This window comes from Mustelus asterias, chromosome 1, assembly GCF_964213995.1.
Source record: "Mustelus asterias chromosome 1, sMusAst1.hap1.1, whole genome shotgun sequence".
Taxonomy (NCBI): domain Eukaryota; kingdom Metazoa; phylum Chordata; class Chondrichthyes; order Carcharhiniformes; family Triakidae; genus Mustelus; species Mustelus asterias.
Window position 1 is genome coordinate 63,169,483 of NC_135801.1, and position 22,451 is coordinate 63,191,933.

At 41.4% G+C, this 22,451-nt stretch overlaps 2 protein-coding genes and 1 non-coding gene across 5 annotated transcripts in view; 1 reads left to right on the plus strand and 2 right to left on the minus strand.

The window, feature by feature from the left end:
• Positions 1–11,840, plus strand: grpel1 (GrpE-like 1, mitochondrial). The gene is made up of 4 exons (XM_078213345.1): positions 1–191; positions 2,675–2,831; positions 4,039–4,120; positions 10,701–11,840. Exons 1-4 carry the CDS (start codon positions 70–72, stop codon positions 11,048–11,050), a joined length of 711 nt encoding a protein of 236 aa, XP_078069471.1. The 5' UTR covers positions 1–69; the 3' UTR covers positions 11,051–11,840.
• Positions 5,326–22,451, minus strand: part of tada2b (transcriptional adaptor 2B) — a 26,695-nt gene continuing 9,569 nt past the window's right edge. For 2 of the 3 annotated variants that reach the window (XM_078213322.1, XM_078213332.1), the window contains exons 2-3: positions 12,063–12,196; positions 5,326–5,824 (exon numbers count right to left, since the gene is read on the minus strand). The gene's annotated coding sequence lies outside the window, so the exon portion shown is untranslated. Of the gene's footprint in view, positions 5,825–11,895; positions 12,197–22,451 lie in introns of those variants that run through there. The other variant, XM_078213312.1, reaches the window with a different exon arrangement.
• On the minus strand, positions 6,269–6,467 carry LOC144501923 (U2 spliceosomal RNA). Its single transcript, XR_013499219.1, has one exon. It is a non-coding gene; the product is annotated as a U2 spliceosomal RNA (small nuclear RNA).

Sequence of the window (22,451 nt, forward strand, 5' to 3'; positions counted from 1 at the left end):
GGGCGGAGGAAGGAGAGCGCGGATTAGTCAGGCGGGAGTGACGTGCTCGAACCGCGTCAGTGCGGAAGGATGGCCATGGCGGAGTGGGGCGCGCGGCTGATGAGGGCGGGAGGTCGTCTCGCGCTGACAGGGGCCGCGAGAGCGGCATCGGTCAACTGCTCGAGCCGGAACCGCCTGGCCAGCAGCCACAGGTAGGTCCGGGGGGCGGGGGGGAGATTCACTCCCTTCGGGGTCGTGTGCCCAACGGGCTACTCCAGCTACACTGCGCCGCGGCTTTGGGCCCCCGAAGACTGGCTGCCCCGGTCCTCTTCTCAGCCAGCAATCCCCACTCCCACCGAGCGCGACTTTCCGTTATGGCCTCGGCCTGGGGGCAGTGGTCTTGGGAGCTTCTCCCGCTGACCACTCTCTCCCCCCCCCCCCCCCCCCCGCTGTTCTGTGCTTCTCTCAACTCCAGTATCACTGGAAGCCTCTTCAATCCCCATTCTAAAACACTCCAATACCTGGTAAATATGACGACCACGATAGAAGTGTAAGTTACTGAATGGTTTTTCGGTGTTTACAGCACAGATATTTATGGTGATTCTTAGAGTCCTGCCCAAAACTGACCGGTAAGGTTGCCAAATGTTGCATCATCTCAAGGGTTCCTTCTCCTGTTGAGACTGAGTTTTGCTTTACTGTGGAGCTTTAAAATGTGGAGATGCCAGCGTTGGACTGGGGTAAACACAGTAAGAAGTTTAACAACACCAGGTTAAAGTCCAGCAGGTTTGTTTGGTAGCAAATGCCACTAGTTTTTGGAGCGCTGACCCTTTGTCAGGTGGAGTGGAGAAATGCTCACAAACAGGGCATACACACTCAATTTACAGGTACCTGTAAAGACTGCATTCCAATCATTATTCTGTAAATTGAGTTTGTGTCTCTGTATGCCCTGTTTGTGAGCATTTCTCCACTCCACCTGACGAAGGGGTAGCGCTCCAAAAACTAGTGGCATTTGCTACCAAACAAACCTGTTGGACTTTAACCTGGTGTTGTTAAACTTCTTACCAAGCTTTAAAATGCCTGGTTTAGAACAATGTAAACCCTTTTCAATCAAAAACAGAAAATGCTGGAAAATTTCAGTAGGTCTGATGAAGGATTATCCAGATTCGAAAAGTTGGCTCTATTCTCTCTCCACAGATGCTGTCAGACCTGCTGAGATTTTCCAGCATTTTCTATTCCTGTTTCAGATTCCAGCATCTGCAGGATTTTGCTTTTACCTAAAACCTTTTTGCGGGCACACACTGTTGACGGACAGGAACGACCAGCTGGTCTATCAAGCTTGTTCCACACAGTGATATCTTGACCTTGATTTCCCCGTCCCCAAATGGCTCTATCCCATTCCTGTTTCTCCCAGTCCCCCTCTATCCCTGTGCTTATTAATTATTTGTTGCATTTGAAAGCAATCAAGTCTTTTGAGTCGTACAGAAATGCACAACATGCTGCTTCCTTGCGCCTTCTGGTCCTCCCAAAACCGTTAAATTGGAATAATCTGTATTATTGTTATTCCATAGCAGAAAATATCCTTGTTTGACCTCATTTTGCATAGCTTTGCTCCCATTTTAAGTTTTAATTGTTCAAAATAGCTTTGTTTTGATATCGGTTTATTTGCTTTTAGGATTGAACATAGGGAATTTTCAACTCGCCTAACTTTTTTTTGGGTGGGATGGAGGAATTTCAAATCTTCATTGCCCTTTGTGTGAAATATTTCTGGACCTTGCCTTGAATGGTATTTTTAAGGTTATGCCCCCTTGTTCTGGACACTCCCACCTGAGGAAATTGTTTTGCTCAATGCTATTAAATTCTTTAATATAGATACCTAAATGGTATCACTTAGTCCTATATACTTTCTGGTAATTACAAGCCTAATCTAGGAACACTGTCTTCATTTTATCCATTTAGCTGTGGTATAATTGTGAATTTACCTCGGCACAAGCATAACTTTTGAGGTGTGTTGCCCAGACAGAATGCAGTAGTCCAGATGTAGTTAACCAGAGCTTTCTGCACCATATAGTGCAACTTCCACCCGTTTGTGCTCCAGCTTGAGATAAGAACGAAACATACAAAATAAGAGTAGACCATAGGGCCCCTTGAGCCTGATCTGCTATTCACGAGATCATGGTTGGTCTGATCTTCACCTCAGCTCACATCCCTGCCTGTTCCCCATACCCCTGACTCTCCTATAATTCAAAAATCTGTCCACCGATCTCCGTCTTGATTATGTTCAATGACTGCCCCCACAGCTCTCTGGGGTAGAGTTCCAAAGATTCACAACCCTGAGAGAAGAAATTCCTCCTCATTTCTATCTTAAATAGATAATCCCTTATTCTGAAACTATGTCCCCTAATTCTAGATTCCCGACAGTATTTTGCTTTTACCCCCGATAATATTAGCTAACTGGTCTATCATTTCCTGCTTAATCATCTCCCTTTCTTGAAAGTGGGGGTTGTCCAATCTGCTTGAACCATTGCAGGAAATAGAGAATTTTGGAAGATTATAACCAAAGCATTCACTACCTCTGCAGCCATTTAATTTTAGATTCTGAAGTGCAGATCTTCAGGTCCAGGGGTCTTGTCAGCCTTTAGTCTGATATGCCTTTGCATAGTATTTTTGACTAATGTGACTTTATTATATTCCTTAGGTTTCTCTGTACAGCTACTCGGCAGAAAAACACTGGACAAAGCTATGAAGATGACCAAAGCCAGACTCAGAATGGAGACAAAGGAGAACCCAACTCAACAGAGAAAACACTTGTGGAAGAAAAGACCAAACTGGAGGAGCAACTGAAGGACCTTACAGTAAGCGTTAATAACTAAACTTTGCATTGATCCTTGGTGAGAAGATAGAGAGTCAAAGGATGTGCTGTCTTATGACAACAGTTCTACAGTGCAAGAGGGAATGGCCTGAATTTCCTTGATATTGACCTCCAGACACTACTGAGTGGAATATGGTTGTGTTGGATATTATTGACATTTTATGTACCTCTGTTTTAACAATACTTGTGAAGAAACTTGATTTCAGTTTTGTTGAATGTGTTGGAGACAGTAGAATTTGTAGGATCCCCTGATGCAATTATGAAAACAAATTAATATTTCAAAATCATTTTTGACTACTTCTGAATCTTCAGCCATTGCCTTGAGGTAGACAGCTTAGGCCATCTACAGCAATCTGTAAGTGATATTGAAATACTTTAAATCCTAGAACTTTTTCTCTGCCAAAGGTATAGTGATTGTACAAGATACACTACCACTCCACCCATATATGCTTCTGCCTTGCCAGAAAAATTGATTGCACTGTACTTTTTGGACAAATTGTAGGTCTGTTTCTTCAAGGCTACAAAGTATAATTGCCAAATAAAAATACTGACCTTATTTGTATCAATTAATCGGGTTTAAGGATTTTTGGTATTTTATACTCTTCTGTGTTAATTCCAAAAGACAATGCTGTATTTTCTTTTTTTATACAATATTGGAAGCAAATGTTTTTAATGTCTGAAACATGACAGACATGAAATGCTGCATGTAAAGTTTTCATATCAGGCAACTCTTCATTGGACTTGAGTTCTAATAGCATTGAACCATAATAACTTTCCCAACTCTCCATTCTCCCTATGTGTGACTAGAACCTGAATTCCATCTGCTTATTTGATGTTTGAACAGCATCATAGCTGAATACAATTATTTTTTATTCCCTAATGTGTAAATGTGCATTTCTGACAGATGATGTTAGATGATGTTCAGGATTGGGAACTCTTCCCAAACCCAGGTGTGCTGACATCGGTTGTAGTGCCCCATATAACTCTAATTCACCTATCAACACAATCTGTAACCTTTTTATGGCTCAGGTAGTCAGTGCCTTAACCAGCTGGGAGTAGTGTGATGGTAAATTTATAGATTGAATGCAAGAATTGCTCACAGCCAAATTGGTTCAACTTTTAAAAATAAAGATAGTGAGATACAACAAAGTGAAGTAAAAGATATTATGTGGATACTTTATATTTTGTAGGACAAGTATAAGCGAGCGTTAGCAGATACTGAAAATCTACGTCAAAGAAGTCAAAAACTGGTTGAAGAAGCTAAGTTATATGGTAAGCGCATCCCAACATTTGCACACAATCCACACTCTTCATTATTGTTAATTACACAGTTCATTCACTTCCAGATTGGTGATGTTAGAGATTGTGAAGTCCTATCGTGCTGTTGGGGGAACAGGAAGTAAGCATTCTTAATGCATGAACAGATGAAATTAGCCATCTATTTCCTGTTGGAGCTTCTTGTGGGTATTTCCTATTGGGATTGAATGTCCTTGTCTTAGTGTAACTAATGTGTTCTCAAATCATTGAAATTAAGTGGCTAACAGGCTACTTTCTTTGTGATGAGTTGTACAGGGAGTTGTTTAACTTTTTGGCCTCTATTACGGGTTTGCAAAATGACCGACATCTGATTTTAAATAAATACACTTTAATTTGAAGGATTTTTCTATTAATTCAAGGATAAATTCTAACCATCTCATCTAGTTTAAGACTCAGGTGAAGTCCACTGTGCCTTCTGTTTCCACACAGTTGTTGTGCAATGGGTTAAGTGTAAATATGTGCTTTATTTTGTTTGTAACGCAATCATGCCTTTGTGGCTATGAGACCATGAAAATGTTGGATTTGACTGTTCCAGATATGCTATCGTATGAAATTTAACTTTGCCTCTTTTTTACTGATTTTCTTTTCCAAGTCTAATGATTTGGTCGGGGTTCCCCCTCCAAATTTGGTCTGTTCCTGTTTGCATTGCTTTGTCTTTTCATGATCTGCTAACTTTTTTTAAAAATCTGTGGCTTGTTTTAATGTAATATTTTTCCTCTTTCATTTGTTCTAACAACCACTTGTATTTTTTCCAGTTCCTTCGCTTTGGTCATGTTGTTCAGGCTCATCCACAACTAATTTTTTTTAATGTTTGATCTGTGCTTGCATTAGCTTCACCTTTCTTTCCCTTTGTTCTGTTAACCCTATAATTTTATTCTCTCTCCCAGCACTATCCCAATATTAATTTGTGTGCCTTATTCTTGTTAAAATGCTAATGGCAGCTTGCATTATTTTTCCTTTGTTTTAAATTTAAGTTTCCTTGTAGATGGGCTATGTTGAAATGTACACAATGCATTAGGGTAACTGTGTGTATGTACAGGGCTTATTCAAAAGCTGACAAGGAAAATGACTTAACTGGAACAGAAACAACTGTTGACTGGGTAAAATGAGTTTGATGTGTTTGTAGATGTACACAGTAAGAAGTCTCACAACACCAGTTTAAAGTCCAACAGGTTTATTTGGTAGCAAATACCATAAGCTTTCGGAGCACTGCTCCTTCGTTAGATGGAGTGGAAATGTGCTCTCAAACAGGGCACAGACACAAAATCAAGTTGCAGAATACTGATTAGAATGCGAATCCCTAAAGCCAGCCAGGTCTTAAAGGTACAGACAATGTGGTGGAGGGAGCATTAAACACAGGTTAAAGAGATGTGTATTGTCTCCAGACAGAACAGCTAGTGAGATTCTGCAAGCCCAGGAGGCAAGCTGTGGGGGTTACTGATAGTGTTCGTAGATGTAGGCATAGTTCACCCCTCAAGTGGATCATAGCAGAAATGTTTCATCTATGGATCTTCAACCGTGGCTTGCTGGCTGTGAGATGCCAATAAGGTGGTATTCGGTGTATTTCTTCTGTCTTGTATAGTGATGGTTTTAGGCTAATTTAGCATCGGTAGAAAAGTGAAAAGAGACAGTTTGCTGTGTACTTGGATTTTTTCCTTCCTGAGGGTGGGGAAAAAATGTTAGACTCCACCTGGTAGCTACTTGCGTATACATTTGAATTGAAGGACTGTGGGTGTAGCTCATGTCTGGTAACTTTGTGGTGCAGTCTTCCTTAGAGTAGCCACTAAGCACAACATTGCTTGGAATTGTCCTGGACAAAACAACTAGCAGAAAATATTTCAATGTATGTGTTTTGGTAGTGATCAACTTAGACTTCACTAGAGTTCCATGCAAGTCTAGGCTTTTACCATAGATTACTTTTGTGGGTCAAATTTGTTTATTTTTATGAAATCTTCCAACTGGTCTCTCTCTCTTCAAAACATTGTCCACATAAAAGTTTTTTTTTGTTTTCATTCCAATTCAATCAAGTCCAATTCGGAGTCTCAAGTTGAGACATTCCCAATCCAAGCTGACAAGACAGGGCTCTCACATCCTGTCTTGGGCTTGATCTACATGATCCAAGCTGATTGGAGTAGGCATAGCTCCTCCTCCAAGGCTTGATCTCATTTGCATCTTAGCCAAAAGGCTGAGATGCCGCTTTTAAAAATTGCTTCAAATGAAGCTAAAATGTAACCTACTGACTTTAACCAAGCACAGCATGTCGATACTACACTTGATCTTAGCCAAAAGGCCGAGAAGCGATATTCAATTACAAAAATGTTATGGTTTGGGGAAACAGAAAATGCAGGAAAATACTTGTTTAGTAGCATTTGTGTAGAGAGAAACAGTATCAAATGTACTTGCAGTATTGTAAATACATTTTATTTGCTGTTCTATCAAAGACCTGGGTGTCTTGATATAATAGATAATGGCTGCAATTGGAACAAGACCATGCACAATACAGTAGGGCCCAAGTGTTCAAAATTTGAGAACTGAAAATTTGTTCACTATTGTTTTTGAATTCTATATACTTGTTAGTCTGTTCTTGGTCCTATCCCCATATTGATAAAATTACTTTTAAAGCACTTCATTCTGTAATTATACAATTTGATACTTGGTAATAACCATTGAAGTCCAAGCTGAGGTCTCAACATCTTCATCCAGAAGGGGTGAACTTCTGTCCTTGAGCTGAAAGGGGTCAGTGCTGGGATGCAGTGCTGTGCCATTTCTTTTGCACTGCTCAATGTTCAACACTCATGCTAAAAAAATGTACATTTGCCTTGACCGCGAAAGAATATTTCCCTGTTGTACCTTTCTGAATGTTTTCCCATTTCCTGTACCAGCCTTCTGTGGTTCCCCACTCAGGTGAGTTTGGCTATTAAACAATTTTTGAGGCTTTTTATTTCAACTGGATTTCAGTAGGCCTTCTGGATTGAAAACTTTTTATTGATGGGAACAGGTCTATTTTTCAAAGGTTAGCTGATGTAATTACAGGCATTTTACATTATGCTTAAATTATCCACTGCTTTAAAAGTAGAATAAAGGCTTTTTCCCAACTATATAAAAAAATAGTTGAACATTCTGATTTGCCAGGGTGTTGGTGTCTATAGTCTTGTTACAAGTGGGCGGCACGGTTGGTGTCTATAGTCTTGTTACACGTGGGCGGCACGGTAGCGCAGTGGTGAGCACTGCTGCTTCACAGCTCCAGGGTCCCGGGTTCGATTCCCGGCTCGGGTTACTGTCTGTGTGGAGTTTGCACATTCTCCTCGTGTCTGCGTGGGTTTCCTCCAGGTGCTCCGGTTTCCTCCCACAGTCCAAAGATGTGCGGGTTAGGTTGATTGGCCAGGTTAAAAATTGCCCCTTAGAGTCCTGGGATGTGTAGGTTAGAGGGATTAGCGGGTAAATATGTGGGGGTAGGGCCTGGGTGGGACTGTGGTCGGTGCAGACTCGATGGGCCGAATGGCCTCTTTCTGCACTGTAGGGTTTCTATGATCTATGAAGTTTGTTAAATTCAGAGAAGTAATTGGAGTGTGCTGATTGAGTTGTCCTGATCAAATATGAAATGCCAGAGAATCAAAATGTTACCATAGGAAACCATAGAAAATTAAAGCTCACAGGCTTTTTGGGCCGCCTTGTCTGTGCCGAACCATTTTTTGCCTAGTCCCACTGACCTGCACTTGGACCATATCCCTCAATACCCCTCTCATCCATGAACCCGTCCAAGTTTTTCTTAAATGTTAAAAGTGACCCCGCATTTACCACTTTATCCGGCAGCTCATTCCACACTCCCACCACTCTCTGCGTGAAGAAGCCCCCCCCTAATATTCCCTTAACTTTTCTCCTTTCACCCTGAACCCATGCCCTCTGGTTTTTTTCTCCCCTAGCCTCAGTGGAAAAAGCCTGCTTGCATTCACTCTATCTATACCCATCAAAATCTTATACACCTCTATCAAATCTCCCCTCATTCTTCTACGCTCCAGGGAATAAAGTCCCAACCTATTCAATCTCTCTCTCTAACTCAGCTTCTCAAGTCCCGACAACATCCTTGTGAACCTACTCTGCACTCTTTCAACCTTATTTACATCCTTCCTGTAACTAGGTGACCAAAACTGGACACACTCTAAATTCGGCCTCACCAATGCCTTATATAACCTTACCATAACACTCCAACTTTTATACTCGATACTCCGATTTATAAAGGCCAATGTACCAAAGGCACTCTTTACGACCCTATCCACCTGTGATGTCACTTTTAGGGAATTCTGTACCTGTATTCCCAGATCCCTCTGTTCAACTGCACGCTTCAGAGTCCTACCATTTACCCTGTACGTTCTACCTTGGTTTGTCCTTCCAAAGTGCAATATCTCTCACTTGTCTGCGTTAAATTCCATTTGCCATTTTTCAGCCCATTTTTCTAGTTGGTCCAAATCCCTCTGCAAGTTTTGAAAACCTTCCTCACTGTCCACTACACCCCCAATCTTTGCATCATCAGCAAATTTGCTGATCCAATTTACCACATTATCATCCAGATCATTGATATAGATGACAAACAACAATGGACCCAACACCGATCCCTGCGGCACACCACTTATCACAGGCCTCCACTCCGAAGCAATCCTCCACAACCACTCTCTGGCTTCTTCCATTGAGCCAGTGTCTTATCCAATTTACTACCTCCCCATGTATATCCAGTGACTGACCTTTCTAACTAACCTCCCATGAGGGACCTTGTCAAAGGCCTTGCTGAAATCCAGGTAGACAACATTCACCGCCTTCCCTTCATCCACTTTCCTGGTAACCTCCTCAAAAAACTCTAATAGATTGGTCAAACATGACCTACCACGCACAAAGCCATGTTGACTCTCCCTAAGTCCCTGTCTATCCAAATATTTGTAGATTCTATCCCTTATCACACCTTCCAATAACTTGCCCACACCAACGTCAAACTTACTGGCCTATAATTTCCCGGATTTCTTTTGGAACCTTTTTTAAACAACGGAACAACATGAGCCACCCTCCAATCATCCGGCACCTCCCCCGTGAATACTGACATTTTAAATATGTCTGCCAGGGCCCCGGCAAGTTCAACACTAGCTTCCCTCAAGGTCCGTGGGAATACCCTGTCCGGTCCTGGGGATTTATCCACTCTGATTTGCCTCAAGACAGCAAGCACCTCCTCCCCTTTAATCTGTAAAGGTTCCATTACCTCCCTACCTGTTTGCCCTATTTCCATAGACTCCATGCCCGTTTCCTCGTTAAATACGGATGCAAAAAAACCATTTAGTATCTCCCCCATCTCTTTTGGTTCCATACACAGTCTACCACTCTGGTCTTCAAGAGGACTAATTTTATCCCTCACTATCCTTTTGCTCCTAACATACCTATAGAAGCTCTTTGGATTTTCCTTCACTCTGTCTGCCAAAGCAACCTCATGTCGTCTTTTAGCCCTCCTGATTTCCCTCTTAAGTAGCTTCTTGCACTACTTATACTCCTCGAGCATCTGATCTGTTCCTTGCTGCCTGTACATTTCATACAACTCTCTCTTCCTCTTAATCAGTGTTACAATCTCCCTCGAGAACCAAGGTTCCTTATTCCTATTTACTTTGCCTTTAATCCTGACAGGAACATACAAACTCTGCACTCTCAAAATTTCTCCTTTGAAGGCCTCCTCCCACTTTCCATTTACATCCTTACCAGAGAACAGCATGTGCCAATCCACACTTCCCAGATCCCTTCTCATTTCATCAAATTTGGCCTTTTTCCAGTTCAGAACTTCAACCCGAGGACGAGATCTATCCTTATCCATGATCAGGTTGAAACTAATAGCATTATGATCACTGGATCCAAAGTGTTCCCTCACACTCACATCCATCACCTGCCCTAACTCATTTCCCAATAGGAGATCCAATATCGCATCCTCTCTATTTGGCACCTCTATATACTGATGTAGAAAATTCTCCTGAATGCATTTTACAAACTCTACCCCATCTAAACCTGTAACAGTATGCGAGTCCCAATCTATATGTGGAAAATTAAAATCCCCTACTATCACAACTTTGTGTTTCTTGCAGTTGTCAGCTATCTCTCTGCTGATTTGCTCCTCCAATTCTCGCTGACTATTGGGTGGTCTATAATACAACCCCATTAATGTGGTCATACCTTTCCTGTTTCTCAGCTCCAACCATAGGGCCTCTGTAGACAAGCTCCCTAATCTATCCTGCCTGAGTACCGCTGTAACATTTTCCCTGACCAATTGTCAGGTAAAATGGCAAAAGTCTCACGAGGAGAAAAAATAACCCAGAGGAACTTAGTTGCATAGGTACTGACACCTTGTGAAACTAAAATGTTGCTGTTTTAGCAAAGTGAAGTCATCTCCGATTGGCTTTCACCATTCTGTCTTGTGTTTTTAACACTTCTCTCTCTCTTGCCTTCTTTTGTATATTTTACTTATATTAGAATTCCATCAAAGTTTTGACTGTCATTTTTCCCTTTTAAGGTATTCAAAGTTTCTGCAAGGATCTTTTGGAGGTGGCGGACGTTCTTGAGAAAGCAACGGAGAGTGTACCCAAAGATGAGATCACAGGACAGAACCCCCATTTGAAGAGTCTCTACGAAGGTCTCATCATGACTGAAGGACAACTTCAGAAAGTGTTTTCCAAACATGGTCTTGTCAAACTGAATCCCATTGGAGCAAAGTTTGATCCATATGAGCACGAAGCTCTCTTCCACACTCCTGTGGAAGGAAAGGAGCCAGGCTCAGTGGCGCTAGTGACCAAGATAGGGTACAAGCTTTATGGACGCACCCTTCGGCCAGCATTAGTTGGTGTTGTTAAAGGAACAGAATAACCATATTTGGGACTGACTCACTACAGTACAGTTTAAAAGGCCATACAGTTCATGTTCTTTGACTAGTGGATATTTTGTTCTGTTTATGAAGAATTGAAGATAATCCTCTTAGGGTCTGCAGGTTTGAAAGATATTTTACTATTAGAAGTGAAAATGTGCTGACTTCATTAAAATTAGCGCTTTCTGTTTCAGGTATTGGTCACCAATAAATATTCAGATCTTTTAACAGTTTCCCATAGAATTTACAATAGACTTTTTTCCCTAGTTAAAAATGTTGGACTATGCAGCTTGGCATTTGGTTGCAGTTCTAGTCTCATTTAATAATTGTCTAGTTCTCTTCTGGCACAATGCATCATTCATCTTTCTCCTGTTGATCCCTAAGGGCTTCTTTTTATCACAAAAGCTAACCTGGTGGTCTTATCAAAACAAAGGAAAAAATCTGTTGTTCAAAGTATCCACTTGTATGGTCTTATTGTGAATAAATTAACTGTCCACTTTGTGGACTGTTTAGTATTTTACACTTTGTCTTTAAAATTGTGAATTGTACACTGTACAAAATTGAATTCAATTTTTATTTAAACTTTACTATTAAACTGATCAGGTGATGAAATATTAAGTTTAATTTTCCTGAATGTATGTTAAGAATTGGTGTAAGCGCTAATCTTTGCTGCGACAATGTCACTTGTTATACAGGAAAATGTGGGACTATTCCCTATAAATTCTGTGGATTACAAGGAATGATTGTGTAAGTGAACAATTATTTTCCCTCACTTGTAACATTAAGAAGCTAATTACTTCAATTGTTCAAGATACCACAATATTTAAAAAATAAATTTCACCAATTTAAACTAATTTTGAATATATTCTAAATTATCATTTTTTTTTTCAATTCAATAAATAAAATGAACAAAGCATAAATTCATTATCCTGAGGGTGGAGGAAAGGAGACAGTCTAATATAGCACGTAAAGTTGCTTTCTCTTCAGATGTCTGGGTAATTTAGTCTAACTTGCCTGTAGATGGAGCCAAAGTTGCTTAGTTGGACTGCTGTCTAATATCACTTGAAAGTTGCAATAAAATAAAAATATTGCTGATGCTGGAATCCACCAGAAACACACAATATTAGAAACAGCAAATCATTCAGTATCTGTGAAGAGAACAGACAGACAGGTTAGCGTTTTGAACATGGATCTGTATCTGAAAGATTGACTTGAGTTCTTTATACAGGTGATTACTGATATCCAAAGATAGTGTTCCATGTCATGAACAGCAGATAGGACTACAATAAGAAAACATAATTTATATCTGCCAGTTCATCATCATGATAGTGGGTTGAGACAAGCTTGTGCCATCCCCTCTGCTGCAACCTGACCAACCACTTAATTGACTGCATTGTCCAATTAATTACAGGTCAATGTGATTGACCCATTTTAAGGAGATGGATCTGTTTGAAGTTTCTAAACTATTACCCGAATGAGGTTACTTAATTTGGTACAGCCTTGGATTCTCAGACCTGCACAATTTTGTGCTGCATTAGTTATCTACTTCCTGGTATCCCCCAATTCCTGGGATAGTCAGATTTTATGAGAAGCAACTGGGAATACTGGTCTGTATTCTCACTTGCAAAATTCATAAAGGGCTAGCCGGAGAAGATGTAGAAATTTGTTTCACCTGTCTGGTGGTTCTAGAACCAGGGGACACAGTTGGAGAATAAGTCAGCCATTTAGGACTAAGGTGAAGAGCAATTTCTTCACGTAAAGAGTAGTGAATCTTTGGAATTCTCTACCCTAGAGGGGTGTGGAAGCACAGTCATTTTAGTCAAGACCGAGATTGATGGATTTTTAGATACTGTCAAGGGATGGTAGCTTTGAGGTAAATGATCAGGCATGATCTATTTGAATAGTGGAGTTGGCGTGAGGGGCTGAATAGTCTAACTGCTCCTATGTCCTCCATCTTCAAACCCACCACAAATCCTCCCCAACATGGTGGTGGGCTGCATGTTGAGTGCTGGCCTCTCCTGCTGCCCATTAAATCAGCAGTGGCAAGATGAGGCTCTTAAGCACCTGCATTGGACCACATTTATTGTTAACGTATCTTAACCCAAGGCCTACATTAAAGCTATTAAAATCAACAGTTAAGACCATTGATCATTTTTCTCAATCCCATTTTCCTGCCTTTTTTCTGTAACCTTTGATCCCCTTACCAATCAAGAACCTATCTGTCTTAAATACATTCAATGACTTGCATACTACAGTCTTCTGTGGCAATGAATTCCACAGATTAACCACTCTGGCTGAAGAAATTACTCCTCACCTCAGTTCGACAGGTTCATTCCCTTTATTCTGATCCTAGTCTCTTCTACTAATAGAAACATCACGTCCACTCTATCCAGGCCTTTCAGTATTCTGTAAGTTTCAATAAGATCTCCTCCTTAGTAATGGACTCTCAAAGCTTACCAACAACCGAAGTTGAGCAAATGGCCTGTAATTTCCCTTTGCCTCCATCCTTTCTTAAACAGGTGTTACGTTTATGATTTTCCAGTCCTCTGACCATCCCGGACTCGTGATTCCTGGAAAATCACCACTATTGCCTCGACAATCTCTTCAGCTATCTCCTTCAGAACTCTAGGGTGTAGTCCATCTCCAGGTGATTTATCCACCTTCAGACCTTGCAGCTTCCCTAGCACCAGTTCCTTAGCCACCACACTCACCTCTGCCCCCGACACACTCGGTATGTTACTGGTGTCTTCCACCATGAAGACCGACACACAGTACCTATTCAGTTCCTCTGCCATTTCTTTGAACTCTATTACTACTACTCCATTTTCCAACGGTCCAATATTCACTCTTGCTGACCCTTTATATATATTTTTTAAAAACTCTTGCAATATTTTATATTACCTGCTAGCTTACCCTCCTATTTCATCTTCTCTCCCCTTGCTGCTTTTTTTAGTTGTCCTCTGTTGGTTTTTAAAGGTTTCCAAATCCTCTGACTTCCCACTAATCTTCGCCACATTTTATGCTTATTATTTTGCTTTTATGCTGTTTGACTTCCCTTGTCAGCCATGGTTGCGTCATCCTCCTCTTAGTAAGCTGCTTCTTGCTTGGGATGAAATTCTGCTGTCTCTCCTGAATTACTCCCAGAAACTCCTGCTAGGCTCCTCTTCCAACCAACTCATGCCTCTGTAGTTACCTTTACTCAACTGTAATGCCATTATATCTGATTCCAGCTTCTCCCTCAAACTGCAGGGTGAATTATATGTCACATTATGGTCACTGCCTCCTAAAGGTTTCTCACTTTAAACTCCCTTATTACACATCACCCAATCCAGAATTCCCTGTTCCTTTGTGGGCTCTACCACAAGCTGCTCCAAAAAGCCATCTTAACATTCCACACATTCCTTTTCTTGGATCCACTACTAACCTGATTTTCCCAGTTCATCTGCATATAGAAGTTCCCCACGATCACAGTAACACTGCCTTTCCTAAACAGCTTTTCTATCATCTGGTGTATTTTGTGCCCCACATCCTTACTACTGCTCGGAGGCCTGTACATGACTTCCATCAGGGGTTTTAACCGTTGCAGTTCCTCAACTCTACCCACACAGATTCTACACCTTTTGACCCTATATTGCTTCTTGCTATTGATATAATTTCATTTGTTACTAAAGAGGCAACACCACCCCCTTTACCCACCTACCTGTCTTTTTGATAGAATGTGTATCCCTTGGATATTTTGCTCCCAGTCCTGACCCCTTGCAGCCATGTCTCTGTGATGCCCACATCATACCCACCAATTTCAATCTGCGCTACGAACTCGTTCACCTCATTTCTTATACTGTGCACATTCAAATACAACACCCTCAGTCCTGCATTGACTGTCCCCCTTCTCATAGTTGTCCTGTTTGTCTGCTGTGCCTTAAGTTAGATTCCTAACCCTTTACAAATTATGTCCTATTATTTGTTCTGGAGAGGATAACCTCTCATGAGCTCTCCCCTTTAACGTTTTTCAAAAGTTTCCATGCAGTTGAATCCATCCCTCACTATTTATTTTAAAGCCCTAGTTATGCAATTCGCCAGGACTCTGGTCTGAGCATGCTTCAGATGGAGCCCTTCCCATTGGATCAGCTCTCTCCTTCTCTAGTACTAGTGCCATTGTCCCATGAATTTGAACCCACTTCTCCCACATCAATCTTGGAGCCACCTTTTAATCTTGTTGATCCTGTGCCAATTAGCTTGTGGTTCAGGTAGTAATCCAGAGATTACCGTTTTTGTTCTGCTTTTAAATGTAGTCATTAGCTGCTCATACTCCCTCAGCAGAGCCTTTTTCTAACTATTTGGTTTGTACGCACGTGGACCACAACAAGTGGATCTTTCCCCTCCAACTGCTCTGCAGTCCAGATGAGATATTCTGAACCCGACCACCAGGCAGGCAACACAGTCTTCGGGACTCTCAATCCTGGCCTCAGGGAAGTGTCTATTGCCCTGACTATACTATGCCCAATTACAACTACATTTCTCTCCCTCCCCTCCCCCTTGAATGGCTCCCTAAACCACAGTACTATGGTTAGGTTGCTCATTCTCCCTATAGCCTCTATGCTTGTCCACACAGCAAAAATCTAATTTGTTAAATAAGGTCAAGGGTTGAGGCTCCTTCAACACTATCTCCTGGATCCCTCTACCTGTCTTGCTTGCAGTCACACCCTCCTGTCCCTGACCAAATTTGATGTTAATCTAAGGGGTGTGACTGCCTCCTGAAAAGTCCAGGTAATTCTCCCCCTTCCTGATGTGTTAGTGTTTGAAGTTCTGACTCCAGCTGAGCTATCATATCAGAGAATAAAGTTTTCCTCTCTGGTACAGATCAATTAAAGCAATGCATGGTTTGTTTAAACAGTGCCATCTTCAGTTCAGGCTGATTTTAAATAGTCCTTCAAGCGGGTTTAAAAACAAATACCTAATTATAATGTGGCCATTAAAGACAGGTTCAGCTGAAACTCAAAGGAGCTCTGTCATAAAATAATATGTCTCGCAGGTTAAAGTCCAACAGGTTTATTTGGTAGCACGAGCTTTCAGAGTGCTATTCCTTCATCAGGTGGGTCTCAGGACAGGACTCACCTGATGAAGGAGCAGTGCTCCAAAAGCTCGTGCTACCAAATAAACCTGTTGGACTTTAACCTGGTTTTGAGACTTCTTACTGTGCTTACCCCAGTCCAACACCGGCATCTCCAAATCATGAAACAAAACAGCTTTGTTTATTCACAAGTAACTGCTTTCCTGTTTCCCCAGCTACTGTCACTGTTAACTGTCCAACAGAAAATCAAAACTGAACCACTTAATTTTAAGCCATGGTTAAAGAATAAAATCCATTGATGTTACACTGCATGGTGGCACAGTGGTTAGCACTGCTGCCTCAGTGCCAGGAACCCTATTCGAATCCAGGGTTGGGTGACTGTATGGTGTTTGCATGTTCTCCCTGTGTCTGCATAGGTTTCCTCCCAGTCACAAAGATGTGCAGGTTAGGTGGATTGGTCATGCTAAATTGCCCCTTACTGTCCCAAGATGCATAGGCTAATGGATTAGCAAGATGTGTGTTTACAGAGATCGGGTTTGCCTGGGTAAAGATGCTGTTGGAGGATTGGTGCAGACTCAATGGGCCGAATAGCATCCTTCTGCTCTGTAGGACTTCTGTACACACATTAAAAATTAATAGAATTATCAAAATTCTACATCCTAGTGTTTTGTACAGCTCTGACATAACTTGCCTGCTCCTATATGTTGTGATGTGGAGATGCCGGCGTTGGACTGGGGTAAACACAGTAAGAAGTTTAACAGCACCAGGTTAAAGTCCAACAGGTTTATTTGGTGTGGCTTTTGCTACCAAATAAACCTGTTGGACTTTAACCTATATGTTATGCCTTGGCTAATAAAGGAAAGTATCCCATATGACTTATTAAAAATCTTATCTGCTTGTCCTACTACTTTCAGGGATCCATGGACATGCACTTCAATTTTCCTCTAGATTTCCTAGTGTCCCACCATTTATTACGTATTTCCTTGCCCTGTTTGTCACATTTCTGCCCACTTGACCAGTCCATTTATATCTACCTGCTGGCTACAGCTTTCTTCCACACTGTTAATCACATGACTATCAGCAGCAAACATCTTAAACTTGCTCCCTACATGAGTCTAAATCATACCACAAAAAACAAGGAATATAGAACTGATCACTGCAGAGCTCCACTAGAAACAACCTAGCAGTTTTACTTCCTGCCATTGGGCCAATTTTGGATTCAACTTGCCAAGTACTTGTTCTCACTTTCCTGACTTGTTTACCACGTGGGACCTTGTTTTTTAAAGTCTAAAGTTTATTTATTGTCACAAGTAGGCTTACATTAACACTGCAATGAAGTTACTGAGAAAATCCCCTCGTTGCCACATTGGCACCTGTTTCGGTACACTGAGGGAGAATTTAGCATAGCCAGTGCATCTAACCAACGTGTCTTTCAGACTGGGAAGAAACCGGAGCACCCGGAGGAAACCTACGCAGACACGGGGAGAACATGCAGACTCCGCACAGACAGTAACCCAAACTGGGAATCGAACCTGGGTCCATGGTGTGAGGCAGCAGTGCTAACCACTGTGCTACCATGCCACCAGGGCAAAATTTGCTAAAATCTGTACAGACAGCTTACAATCGTAGAATGGTCAGAGCACATAAGCAGGCCATTCGGCTTGTTAGGTTTACATTAGTCCTCCATAAGTGCATCTCAGCTAGTCCCATTCCCCATAGTTCTGCAAATCTTTTCCAGTAAGATGCTCTCCAATTCCCTTTTAATTAGCCACTATTGAATCTGCTTCCAGCACCTTTTCAGGCAGAGCATTCCAGAGCATAACCACTCACTGTGCTCTGTAAAGTTTTTCCCCAATGTCACCTTTGATTGAAGGTGATTAGCAATAGAATTCAGTGTCTTGTGATTCTCAACCTTCCCACCAAGAGGAACACTATTCTTTTAAACCCATCATGATCTTGAATAGTTCCATCAAATCTCTTAATCTTCTCTAAGGAGAACAACCCCAGCTTCTCCATTTCACCCACATAAGTGAAATTTCTCCCACCTGGAACCATTCTCGTTAATCATTTCTGCATCTTCATAGAAGCTTTCACATCCTTCTTAAAGTTGTGTCTAGAATGGACAGAATTTCAATGCAGCTATAGAATGAATATTTAAAATGGATTTATCTGTGTTGTGTTTCATTTTTGATGTTGAATCAATGATAGAATTATAAAATAAAATCACATTAGAGGGTCAAGTGTGATTTACACATCTGATTCAAATTTCAAGATTTGTGAGAAAACACATGAGCTAGCAATCTTAAACTTATTCTTCGCTCTGGGAACCAAGTGTACTCAACTGTTGTTAGGGTTACCACTTCAACCCTCATCATTACCTGTTAAATTGTCAAGTGGGATCATACAAATATCTTTTTGCTCTGAAGCCAGAGCTGGTTGCTACATTTTGAAGGGTTCTTTGCAATGCACATCTAGTGAACTTCATAAATTGCATGATGGATGATATTGGAATAGTGTAGGTTAGATGGGCTTTAGATTGGTTTCACTGGTCGGCGCAACATCGAGGGCCGAAGGGCCTATACTGCGCTGTAATGTTCTATGTTTTATGTTCTATATAGGATCTTTAGCACAGAAAGAGTTACAGAGCAATAATTATTGACAAATATTTGTGTGTGTAGTTCCCAAAGCTTTTGGTACAAGTTATTCAGATTTAAAACCTCAGAAATCTCACGTATTTCATGACCTTAAAGCCCTTATTCAATCATCACTGCTGGAACAATGTATGAGAAGGTACAATATTTAGTCTATTTCTGGGTCAGCAAGAGTGACAGCATTTGTTCAGTTTTGACTCATTTCCCTCCCTTCTCGTAACCTAGTAAGCAAAACTTCCCCCAAGATTTCCCGATCTCTGCCATTGGCCTGAACATGCATCTTTCTCTTGTTTCCATATCTCCCTCATGCACCCTGAGTTCATCTCAACTAAGAGACCCACCTCCTGTTCCCTCAACCCAATTCCCACCAAACCATTGGCCATCCAACTTTCCTTCCAAGCCCCACATTAACCGTTTTGTCTCCTTGGTTACTGTCCCCCATTTCAAATCTACCAGCATCACCACTCATCTAAACAAAAAGCGGCCTTTGACCCATCTCCGATCTCCTCTTCCTCTACAAAATCCTTGAATATATTGCCCCCTCCAAAATCAAGGTATCTTTCCAGTAACTCCATGCTTGAACTCCTCCATTCAGGATTCCCCCTTTGTTGCATCAAAATTAAACATTACATCCTATTGCATTGTGACGTTAGTCAATGATCCCTCTTCATCCTTCTTAACTGGACTACAGCAGTTGATATGGATGTCCCCAACAATGCCCCAACCCCCCACACCCATCATCCATTATAGAGCTGGGTGAGACAGCCCTCTCTTGGTTTTTTTCCTTTTCGATCAACTTATAGTCAGATAATCATCCACAATGACTTCTTCTTCCCATACCAGTAGCTCAGGAGACCCCAAGGATCCACCTTTGGCCTTCTATCAACATGCTGCCCGTCAATAAGATCCAAAAATGTCAGGTTTGACATGCAGCCTGATAACACCCAGCTCACCCTCAGCACAGCTCTGACCCTTTCACTGCCTCAGATTTGTTGCACTGCTTTTTTGACATCCAGTATAGGACTTCCTCCAAATATTTGGAAGATCAAAGCAATCATCTTTTATCCCCACAACCACATCCCTGAGCCACAGATGCCATATCTCCCCTATATCAATGGCGCTAAACCAGATCACTCAATCTTGGCATTTTTCTTTTAGCCAATCTGACATTCTGATCCCATATTCCTCTCGAGCACCAGGACTCCCTAATTCCGCTTCCATAACATTATCCGAATTCACCTTTTTAAAAAAATCTGCTGCTTAAACCCTCAATGGTTCGGTTATCTCCAGGCTGGACAATTACAATTCTCTCCAGACCTCCCGGGTGGCATGGTGGCACACAGCATCAGGGATCCAGGTTTGATTCCTGGCTTGGGTCACTGTCTGTGTGGAGTTTGTGCATTCTCCGTGTCTGTGTGGGTTTCCTCCAGGTGCTCCGGTTTCCTCCCACAGTCCAAAGATATGCAGGTTAGGTGAATTGGCTATGCTAAATTCTCCCTCCGTGTATTTGAACAGGCACTGGAGTGTGGCTACTTGGGAATTTTCACAGTAACTTCATTGCAGTGTGAATGTAAGCCTACTTGTGACTAATAAATAAACATTAAACACCTTGCACTTTTTAAAAAAACTTGAGCTCATCCAAAACTCTACCCGCTATCCTAACTGGCACTAAGTTCCATTCACCCATCACCTGTGCTCACTGACCTACACTGGGGAATGTGGTTTGGGAGTGGCTATTTGAGGGCAAATCTACATCTGGCATGTGGGAGACTTTTAAAGGCCAGTTGATTGAAGTGAAGGATAGAAATGGCAGGATTCAGGAATATTGGATAACAAGGAAAATTGTAAGTTTAGTCAAAAAGTATACGATAAGTCTAGGCAACTAAAAACTGACAAAGCCCTCGAAGTAGGCCAGTGGTGGTGGAAGCAGGCACATTTGCAACATTTAAGAGGCATGTGGATGGCTACATGAATAGGGAATAAAGGGATACAGATCAAGTACGGGTAGGTTTTTTTTTTAGTTTAGTTAGGACATCATGATCGGTACAGGCTTGGAGGGCCGAAGAGCCTGTTCTGGAGCTGTACTTTTCTTTGTTCTATTGGTTCCTGATCTAATGTCACCTCAATTTTAAAAATTCTCACCCTCATTTTCAAGTGGTCATGCTCCTCCCTTAGTCGCTGAAGGTGTGGCCAATAATGGTGGAGCGATGAAAGTAGTACATGCACAAGAAGCCTGAATTTGAGAAGCACTAAGATCCCAGAGGGTTTTGGAGCTGGAGGGGGTTAGAGATGTCAATAGCAGATGCTTATCTCAGGATAAAGTAGGACAGCAGGTTTCAAATGATGTGGTTCAGTCTCAAAGTGGCTAAAGAGGGATCGAGTTAGTGGCAGGGACCAGACAATGGCTTCTACCTTCCCAATATTTAGCTGCAGAAGTTTCTGCTTATCCAATCCTAGCCTTATCAAGACCTGTAGGGATAAAATTTGTCTTGGGCAGTGGTGCAAAATGGACAATATTGGAATGATCACTTGTTATATGCAGCATCTTATATTCAATTCCACGCAGCTAATACAGCACAAGATGAATTTCTACTCTATTCCCTCTATAGACTTTACTTTGAGTGAGACTTTAAGCCATTCCCCATAACATGGTCCAGTGAATCAAGATTTTAAAAGAGGCAGGAATTTCTTCCAGTGTCTCAGGCACTGGTCTTCATTTCAATGTTTATTGGATAATGTTGTGTACAAAATGGACACTGCACATCTCCATATCACTGCCGTTCAAACTGCTTCAGCTACATTTAACATCTTTGAGGTATTGACAGATGTATTATATAAAGTGCCATTCTATTTGCTCCTTATAGGATATTAGAGGTGATTCCACAATGCTAGTGGGAAGCTGCACTTGGAGGGCATGCATCATGAGTAAAATGAATGGGCAGAAATCATAGGCTGCATCTTGGAGACTGGTGGGGCCATGAAAATGGTTCAAGTCTTCTGCGAACAGAGTCTATAATCCACACAATGATTTAAATTAAGTTTCCTTCTCTGAAAAAAGTGATGGGGGGGGCTTTTGTTAAATATTTGGGTTGATGACATGGGCAACATGGTTTAGAGTCATCCTGAACTCTTCCTGTAAGCTTGGCTCTCACCAGGAGCCTTATTATATACTACACAAGCAGTGCAACAGATTTACAACATTACAGCAAGATACCTTGTTGAACATCCTTTATTTTTCTAAAGTAGGGTTCTTCTGTATAAAATTATAGACACTTTATACGTATACAATAGACAATGATCACTTCTGCGACAAACTATTTTTATTACAAGAATGTAATTATCCAATTGTCCTGCACTTAGCTGGATTGTTGGATTTTTCCCAAAGAGTTAAAAATAGCAGTTTAGTTACCATTGTACTATACTAGATTTCATTTTTTAAATCAACTGTCTGCCCTCCTGCTTGTGCTGAGTCTGGCTAAGAATGGTCTAGCCACTAGCAGCGATCCACTATTTTCTTTCCAAGTGTCCACATTGTGAGAATCTTGATGAGTCAAATGTTACTTAAATTCAATTATTTTTTGGGATTCTGGTGTCACTGGCATGGCTGGCATTTATTGCCAACCGAGGCCACCTGTAGCACTGCAGCTGAAATCAACAGACACCAGGAACCACTTGAGACTT

Bases quoted from the DNA above. Each gene is read 5' to 3' on its own strand.
- grpel1 (XM_078213345.1), top strand. From the start codon at position 70: ATGGCCATGGCGGAGTGGGGCGCGCGGCTGATGAGGGCGGGAGGTCGT. The intron at 192-2,674 runs GTAGGTCCGGGG...TATATTCCTTAG, and splicing joins CGCCTGGCCAGCAGCCACAG to GTTTCTCTGTACAGCTACTC. The intron at 2,832-4,038 runs GTAAGCGTTAAT...TATATTTTGTAG, and splicing joins AGCAACTGAAGGACCTTACA to GACAAGTATAAGCGAGCGTT.